We start from the raw sequence: 9,136 nt of genomic DNA on the forward strand, positions 1-9,136 counted from the left end.
CCCCAGGGACAACACTGGGGGGATGTCATGGCTGGGCAGGGGTGGGGTCACCTTGCACCCCTGGCATGGGGCAGGGAGGGGCCCAGGACCATCCTGACAGCCGGGGGGTCCCCTCTGTCTCCCAGGCAGGTGCTCCGGGACCACAACTGCCTGCAGACGCTGCTGCAGCACCTGCGCTCGCACAGCCTGACCATCGTCAGCAACGCCTGCGGCACCCTCTGGAACCTGTCTGCCCGCAGCCCCCGCGACCAGGAGCTGCTGTGGGACCTGGGGGCGGTCAGCATGCTCCGCAACCTCATCCACTCCAAGCACAAGATGATCGCCATGGGCAGCGCGGCCGCGCTGCGCAACCTCCTCACCAACCGGCCCCCCAAGTACAAGGACGCGGCCGTGGTGTCGCCGGGCTCCTGCATGCCCTCGCTCTACATGCGCAAGCAGAAGGCGCTGGAGGCCGAGCTGGACGCCAAACACCTGGCTGAGACCTTCGACACCATGGAGAAGCAGAGCCTGAAGGGCCAGAGCGCCAAGAAGCCGATGCGGCACATGGAGAGCCTGGTGAAGGACTACGCCTCCGACTCCGGCTGCTTCGACGACGACGAGGTGCCCAACATCTCCACCGGCGTGGAGACGGCCAGCGCCTCCGTCCTCTCCATGTTCCTCAACTCCTCCTTCCTGCAGGGCCAAGCGCTGCCGCGGGCGCTGGCACAGCGGCGCTGCCCGGAGCCGGAGAAGGACGGCAGCGGGAAGGCGGCCGAGCCCAAGAAGCCGCCGCTGCCCGAGGACGACGTCTCGCTGGCCGCCGAGAAGTTGGCCAACAAGATCTCCAGCACGGTGGCCAAGATCGACAAGCTGGTGGAGGACATCTCCACCATGCACAACTCCTCTGACGACAGCTTCAGCCTCAGCTCCGAGGACCACTGCCTGGACTGGCAGTATGGCCCCGAGGACGGGCACGAGGCGCGCGCCCAGTCCTGCTCGCCGTGCCGGCTGTCGGACGCCGGCGGCTTCGCCAAGCGGGAGAGCCTGAGCCGGGCGCACACCCTGCTGCGGCTGAAGACGGCCTGCACCAGCCTGAGCACCGACAGCCTCAACAGCGGCAGCACCAGCGACGGCTACTGCACCAAGGAGCACATGAAGCCCTGCCCCAGGGCCGCCTTCCTGGACTATCGTGACGAGCTGCAGCGCTACCAGAAGCGGCCCAGCCGGCTCGACCTCAAGAGCATCCTGGGCAAACCGGAGCGGGCCGAGCCCCCTGCGCGGGACCCGGCCGAGCAGGACAAACCTGAGCAGCGGGACCTGCCCGAACGGGCCAAGAAGGTGGTGACTTTCCCCAGCCCCAAGGTGCCGGAGAAGGAGACGGAGTGGAAGAAGGAGGTGGGCACCAAGCCCCCCACCGACCCCCATGTTCGCACCATCAAGCTCTCTCCGTCCTACCAGCACGTGCCCATGCTTGAGACCCTGGCCAAGAGCAGCACGGCCGCTGGCCACCAGCCCTCCCTGCTGGGCAGGAAGCAAGCCTGGCTCCCCCCGGCGCTGCTGCAGGCGGCCGAGCCCCTGAGCAAGATCCCGGAGAAGCTGCCGGCCCAGCCACCGGCCTCGGCGGAGCAGGAGTCGGTGCAGAAGTACTCGGTGGAGGACACCCCAATCTGCTTCTCCCGCTGCAGCTCCTTGTCCTCCCTCTCCTCGGCAGACAATGTGCTGGACGGGCAGAGCCACAGCGAGAACGACCTGGACAGCGACTCCTCCCTGGAGATCCTGGAGATGGAGGAAGGGGAGGCAGAAGGGGAGGATGGGAGGCAGGAGAAGGAGAAGGATCTGGGTCCCACCACACCGGTGGGGATCTCCCAGCCCATCACCATCCCCTTCCCGAAGCGTGACAAGGTTTTCCTGCGGGAGGCCTCGCCCTCGCGCCAGGAGGACCTGACGCCCTCGAGCTCCTCGGAGAATTACATCCAGGAGACACCGCTGGTGATGAGCCGCTGCAGCTCCGTCAGCTCCCTGGGCAGCTTTGAGAGCCCCTCCATCGCCAGCTCCATCCAGAGCGACCCGTGCAGTGAAATGATCAGCGGCACCATCAGCCCCAGCGAGCTGCCCGACAGCCCCGGGCAGACCATGCCCCCCAGCCGCAGCAAGACTCCCCTCTTCGAGCTGGGCTGCCAGCCGGAGAAGGAGACCAGCCAGTTCAACATCCAGTGGGAGAACAACGTCAAGAAGTTCATGGAGATCACCGACTTCAAGGAGCGCTTCCAGCTGCCCCAGGACCTGGACTCCATGGTCTACTTCACGGTGGAGAAACCCAACGAGAACTTCTCGTGCGCCTCCAGCCTGAGCGCCCTGCCCCTCCACGAGCACTACGTGCAGAAGGACGTGGAGCTCAAGCTGATTCCCACCTTCCCGGAGAAGAACAGCCTGAACTTCGCGGCTCACGAGAAGCGGGAGGAGCGGCGGGAGGAGCGGTACCTGGAGGGCCGGCGAAGGGCGGAGCGCCCCGAGCCCCCCGATGATGATGACATCGAGATCCTCAAGGAGTGCATCAGCTCGGCCATGCCCTCCCGCTTCCGCAAGGTCAAGACCTCGCTGCTGTCCGGCCAGGTGCTGCACCCGCAGACCAAGAAGCCGCTGCACGTCCCCGTGTACATGCTGGTGCCGGCCCACGCCCACCCCGGCGTCCCCAAACACCTGCGAGCCACCGCCCGCGACCTCTTCAAGGACGACGACTCCTTCACCGACTCGGCCGACGGGACCCCCGTCAACTTCTCCAGCGCCGCCTCGCTGAGCGACGAGACCCTGCGGTACCCGGCGGGCGAGGAGGCCGAGCAGCCCCTGCCCGAGCGGCGCCGGGAGCCCGGCACCATCCCGGCCCGCAGGGCCGCCTCCGGCAGCTCGGCCCCCGCCCGCCTCAGCTCCGCCGGGAAGGGCAGAGCGGGGCCGGGCCGGGCGGAGGGGAAGCGGGGCCAGACCCTCCCGAAGGGCGCAGCCGGCCTGGAGCTGGGGGTGGGCAGGGCTGGCGGAGCCCCCGGGAGGAAGGATGATGCTCTGGAGGACGGGGTGGTGTTCCAGTCGTTGTGCCACACCACGCCGACGGAGGAAGCCGTCTACTGCTTCTACGATCCGGATTTGGACGAGCTGCCCGAGGCGGGAAGGGACGAGTCCGGCAGCAGAGCCCAGCCCGGCCGGGCGCCGCGGAGGGAGCGCTGGGGAGGCTCCGTCCCTCAAAAGGACCCCGAGCCCGGTCCCCGTCCGGCGAAGACGAAGCCTCAAAACAATTTGATCGCCGACGAGACGCCGCCGTGCTACTCCCTGAGCTCCTCCATGAGCTCCCTGAGCGACGCCAACCTCTCCGAGGGCGAGGAGCGGGGCCAGCCCTGCGGCAAAGCCACCTGGCCGCGGTCAGCTGCAGTGGGGCAGGCGCAGGGGGGCTCGCCCAGCTCCCCCAGCCTCAACTCGGAGGATGATCTGCTGCAGAAATGCATCGGCTCGGCCATGCCCAAGCGCCGGCGGCCCGCGGCTCGCCGCAGGCTGGTGGAGAGAAAGCAGAAGGCGCCGGGAGCCGGCGGGAGGGAGCGGAAAGCCGAGACCAGGCATCACCCCGAGGAGGACGCGGGTTCCGACCGGGGCTCCGACCTGGACAGCGTGGAGTGGCAAGCCATCCAGGAGGGAGCCAACTCCATCGTCACCTGGCTGCACCAGGCGGCCGCCTCCCTGTCCCGGGAGCCTTCCTCCGAGTCCGACTCCATCCTGTCCTTCATGTCGGGGCTCTCGGTGGGCTCCACGCTGCAGCTCTCCCTGGGCAGGCAGGAGAAGCAGCGGCCCGGCAGCGCTTCGGGCCGGGAGGCGGCGAGGAGGGACAGCAAGGCCCGGCCGGAGCGGAAGGACGCGGCCGGTGCCCGTCCCGCCGGCCGCTCCAGCTCCCGGGCGGAGCGGAGCCCGGCGCCCTCCAAGCCGGTGCCCAACCTGCCCGTGGTCTTCCGCGGCAGGACCGTCATCTACATGCCCAGCCTGGCCAAAGATGCCCCCAGCCCGCGGGCCACCCCGAAGAAAACCCCCGCGGGCAAGCCCGAGGCGCCGCCGGCCAAGAACCTCTCGCTGAGCCAGCAGCGCTCGCGGAGCCTGCACCGGTTGGGCAAAGCCCCCGAAACCGCGGAGCTGGCGCTGCCCAAGAGGAGCACGACCCCGCCCGCCCGCATCGGCAAAGGTCCCCCCTCCTCGGGCTCCTCCCGCACCTCCACGCCCTCCCAGCACGCCCCCAAGAAGCTGCCGTCGCCCTCCCAGGTCACCAAACAGGGCGGCCCGGCCGCGGGCAAGGCGAGCGGTTCCTCCTCCCCGCCGGGACCCCCGGCCAGAGCCCCGGCCCCCAAATCCCCGGCTCCCAAGCAGTCCAAGACGCAGAAGTCGCCCGTGCGCATCCCCTTCATGCAGAAGCCCAGCAGGAAGGTGCTGCCGGGCCGGGCGGCCATGCCGGTGCTGGAGGAGCAGGTCGATGGCTCCAAGGCTCGGCCCGGGGGCCCGGGGGGCAGCCGGCTCAACCTGGTGCGGATGTCATCCGCCCGCTCCAGCGGGAGCGACTCGGACCGCTCCGGCTTCCTGCGCCAGCTCACCTTCATCAAGGAATCCTCCAGCCTGCTGCTGCGGCACCGCTCCGACCTGTCCCCGGCGCCGCCGGCCTCCTCGCTGCCCCGCCGGGGCTCCCCCCAGCGCAGCCGGACCGCGCTCCCGGCCGTGTTCCTCTGCTCCTCCCGCTGCGACGAGCTCAAGGCGGCCAAACCGGCGACCCCCGGCCAGCGGCCGCTCATCCCCAGAGCCCAGCCCGGCGGGAAAGCCGCGGCCGGGGTGAAACCGCCGCGCCGGACCAGCTCCGAGAGCCCGTCCCGGCTGCCGGTGAAGACCAGCGTGCCCTCGGCCGAGCCCTTCAAGCGCTACTCATCCTCGCCCAACATCAGCGTGGCCCGGCGGGCGGCCAGCCCGTCCTCCGTGCGCTCCGAGGCGGCGGCGCGGCGGCGGCAGAACGAACCGGGGGCTCCCGGGGGACCGCCGGGAAAGCCGCCGGTGGTGGTGATGAAGGGCACGTGGCGGAGGATCCGGGACGAGGACATCCCGCACATCCTCAAGAGCACGCTGCCCTCCTCCGCGCTGCCGCTGGCGGGCTCCGGCGACGAGGAGCCCCCCGGCAGCCCCGGTACCCCCGGCACGCCCAGGAAGACAAGCGACGCCGTGGTGCAGACCGAGGATTTCGCCACCTCCAAGACCAACTCCAGCACCTCTCCCACGCTGGAGAGCCGCGAGGGACCCCCGCACCCCCGCGTCACCGGCGACGGCGAAGCCCCCGCGCCCGCCAAGGCCGCCCTGCCCATCTCCTTCGGGCATGAGGCGCCCGCCGGGACCTTCCCCGGCAGCCGGCACGGCTCCCCCAGCAAGGCCGCCCGTGTCACCCCCTTCAACTACGTCCCCAGCCCCATGGCGGTGACGGCGGTGGCCGACAAGGCGGTGGAGAAAATCCAAGCTTGATGATGCCCCAGTGAGGGTCCTGCGACATCCCCAGCCCCATGGGAGCTGGCCGGGACTGTGCTGGGGACACACATGGGGATGTGGGACAGCTGGGGACCAGGGAGTCACCCCAACCTGCTGCTGGCCCCGGCTGGGGTCTTGCTGTGCTGGAGCATCACAATTCCCAGCGGAAAGGACTGGGCAGAACTGGGAACGTTCCGGGTCTGACACCCCGAGCTGGGGTTGGTTCTCATGGACCATCTCCTCCCACCCATGGACATCCAGGGACAAGCTGAGGTGGGGCCGTGTCCCGCTGTGCCCCCATCCTGCTCACCCAGGGCCTGATCCCACACTCCGGGGAGCTGACACGGCACATCCCATCCCAGGAAAACCCCACACGCTCCGGCTTGTCTGGCACCAATTCCGGCTCATTTATTACCAGGGGAAGGGCGGCAGGGGAGAGGCTGCGGAGGGGGAGATGGGGACCGGCACCGCGGTTTGTGCTGCTGGAAGCTCCTGATTGCTGCCGGGTCACCTGTGCCGGCCCGAGGTGGTGACGGGAGGAAATGGTGCAGGAGAAGCCGGGCACGGCTCGTGGGGGTGGCCCCGGTCCCGATGGGCTCATCCCAGGGTGCTGTCACCTGGCTGGGGGGCTGTTCTGGGAGGGGACAGGGTGCTGAGCTGGCACCGGGATGCCCAACCCCCTGGAAAGGGTCTGGGGTCCCCAATCTTCACCCACAGCCCCCCAGCCTCCCACCCCCAGGGCAGGAGAGCCCGGCTCGCAGCCAGGATCCCACTGTGTCCTTGTGGATGTGGACACGGATCCACCCAGGACTGGATTACGCCCACGAGCCCCAAAACCCCAGGGACACCCCTCTTCCTGCTGCCAGCCAGGCCCAGATGCCGGGACTGGGGTGTGTGGGAAGTGCCTCGAGCCCTGGGAGTGGGGTGGGCTGCAGAGGCACCCCCAACCCAGGTGGTCCCAGAGCCCCTGGACACCCCCCACTCCCACACCATCGCTCCCTGCTTTGGATGGGGTGACCTTTGTGCCCCCAGCCCATCCCAGTGCCACAGGGGACAGACACAGGACTATGGGGACATGCAGGGGACATGCCTGGGCGGTTGTGGGGACACAGCGAGGGGCTCTGGGTTGTTGCACTGGGGACACACTGGGGCCGGGGAGACACCAGGACCGTGGGGATATGCAGGGGGTCCCCAGGGATGTGCGCTGGGGTCGTGGGGACGGGCACACCCCGGTGTCCACAGCAGCCCCCCTGCCCTGGCAGTGGCCGGCATGGAGGGACCAGCAGCCGGGAGTGAAGAAAAGGAGGAAAATCCCAGGAGCAGCACCCCCGAGTGCTGTAACAGAGCGCAGAGGTGGCAGGAGGGCCAGCATCGGCCCCCGGGCTCCGAGCCACCGCCATCCCCTCCTCCACCGACAATCCCGCCGGGCTCTGCCGGGCTCCGCTCACCGTCACTGTATCTATGTACTAAGGATGTTATTTTACCAGACTCTGGGCAGTATTCCCAATTAAAAGACAACCTGTGTAAATAGGAAGGGGTGTCTGGTCTGTCCTGGCTGGATCTGCAGCCCCTCCGCAGCGTTTTTTGGATCCATTTTTTGTACTCCACGGTCGAGGTGGCCACCGGCGGCTTGAAAGGGTCGGTGGAGTTCCGGCTGCTGACTCCGGCCACCGCTTCCCGCACACCAGCGGGCCCCCCGAGTGGACCCCGACCGGGGGACGGGGGCCAGGGGGACACTCATCTGCTCGGGGTGAACATCCTCCCCGGAGCCCCCCGCACCCGGGCTCGGGGTGGGCAGAGCTTTGTAGCCCTTGGACCCCCAAACGCTCCCCTTGGCGGGTGCCGCCCCTGGAAGCAGATAATGGGTTCTGATGAAGGCGTGAACCCCCCCGAGCTGCAGGGACACCGTGTAGGGCCGGGAGTGGGGTTTGGGCTCGTGTCCCCCGACGATCGACGGCTGGAGCCAGGTCCTGTCCCCACCAGCACCTGCCACAGCCCCGGCCAGTGACCCCCAGCCCGCGCTGGCCACGCCGGACCCCCCGGGCCGGTGCTCACCCCAAGGGAGGGGCGGCAGCAGCGGCGGCCCCAGGCAGCCCCTCGCCCCCATCCCGCCTACTCCGCGTGTCCCGGCGCTGCTGCCGAGCCGGAGCAGCCCGAGGTGGCGAGTGACGGCGGGGCAGGGCAACAGCGGGGCACGGATCCCGCTCAGGGGGGCAGGAAGAGGAAGATGCACCCACGAGGTAACACTTGCGGGGGTGGGAAACACCCAGGGCCCCTCCAGCCTCGGCTTTGCAGATAGACAGAAAGCGGCACCTCCAGCTCTCAAAAATGGGGGTTTACGCCAGCCCACAGCGCCGGGTGAGCCATTCCCATCAACTTTATTAGCAAAACAGGATTGTTTTTCACACCGTGAGGCCGTGCTGGCCCCCGACCCATCCCAGCCCCCCCCGGGGGTCCCTCAGGGCGTCCCCTTGGCCGGGACCGCCCTGGCCCCGCTCCCTGGGCGGGACCTCAGGCTGGCCAGCAGCCGCTGGAAGAAGAACTCGTTCTGGTATTCCAGCGGGACGAGGTGCTGCAAAAACGGGGGCACCTCGGCTCTGGTCACCCCCACGCACACGGGGACCACCTTGGGGCCGCGCTGCTGGATGTTGCAGAACAGGTTCCACTGGGACACGCGCTGGCACCACCGGTCGCCCACGGACTTGGCCGAGAGGAGCAGGATGGCCACGCGGCTGGCCTTGATGGCCTCCACGGCCGACAGGATGACGGATGTCCCGGCCACTTGGTCCTGGTGCTCGGTGAAGCCCCGAAATCCCTCCTGCCTCAGGCGCTCCGCGATGCGGGAGGCGACGCGGTGATCCTCGGGGAAGTACCAGAGGGAGAAGTCGTAGGGAGCAGAGGATGCGCCACCCGCGGGGGACATGGCAGCCGCTCCAGGGGCACAAGGAGGGGTACACGCCTTTATTCCAGCACCGGGAAAGCGCCGCCGTGCTGGCCTGGCAGAAAAAGTCACTGGGGTGGCACAGCCGGGGCTGTCCTGGCAAATCCGGATGCTCCGGTTTGGGGAAGGGAAACCCACTACGATCCCTCAGAAGGCTTTCTGCCTCATCTCCGCGATGCCGCGGTCCAGCGCCTCCCCGACCCTCTGCAGCTCCCGGCGCCGCTCCCGCAGCTGCTCCCGGGATCGCTGCAGCCGCTGGTTCATCCCCACGTAGGAGCGGATCTGCCGGTACAGCCGCTCCCGCTCCTCGGCCGCGGGCTCGGGACAGCCTGGCGGGGAGAACCGGGGGCTCAGCGGGGCTGGGGAGGGGTCCCCACGCCCCCCACTTTTCCCCAGCGAGGGCTCACCTGGAGCGGGGCCGGGCTCCTGGGGGGGCTCGGCGGGGAGGATGAAGATGGGGTCGCTGGGGTGGGTGCCCTGCACGTCGGCCAGGATCTGCTCCGCGCTGGGGGGCTCAGGGCGGGTGGGCAGCACCCGCTTGGCCTTGGAGCTCATCCCGGGGGGGGCTCATGGGGGGAAGGGCTGAGGAGAGGGGAGGGTCAGAGAGCTGCGCTGCCCCCACCCCGGACAGACCGACAGACAGACAGACAGACAACTCCCCTTTTCTATCCCCCCCTCAAAGAGCCC

General features: G+C 69.1%; 2 protein-coding genes across 2 annotated transcripts in view; one reads left to right on the forward strand and one right to left on the reverse strand.

Annotated features, from left to right (window-relative positions):
• The window catches only part of APC2 (APC regulator of WNT signaling pathway 2), a 16,023-nt gene extending 8,981 nt beyond the window's left edge, over positions 1–7,042 (forward strand). Inside the window, exon 13 of the mRNA XM_015651485.1 lies at positions 7–7,042. Within this exon, the coding sequence (XP_015506971.1) occupies positions 7–5,505 (5,499 nt within the window). The 3' untranslated portion in view covers positions 5,506–7,042. The remainder of the gene's footprint in view (positions 1–6) is intronic.
• An 825-nt stretch (positions 7,043–7,867) lies between these two features.
• C28H19orf25 (chromosome 28 C19orf25 homolog) overlaps positions 7,868–9,136 on the reverse strand; it is a 1,879-nt gene continuing 610 nt past the window's right edge. Inside the window, exons 2-3 of the mRNA XM_015651725.2 lie at positions 8,857–9,031; positions 7,868–8,778 (exon numbers count right to left, since the gene is read on the reverse strand). Coding sequence (XP_015507211.1) covers positions 8,597–8,778; positions 8,857–9,004 — 330 coding nt within the window. The 5' untranslated portion in view covers positions 9,005–9,031 and the 3' untranslated portion in view covers positions 7,868–8,596. The remainder of the gene's footprint in view (positions 8,779–8,856; positions 9,032–9,136) is intronic.

Source organism: Parus major, chromosome 28, assembly GCF_001522545.3.
Source record: "Parus major isolate Abel chromosome 28, Parus_major1.1, whole genome shotgun sequence".
NCBI classification, from domain to species: domain Eukaryota; kingdom Metazoa; phylum Chordata; class Aves; order Passeriformes; family Paridae; genus Parus; species Parus major.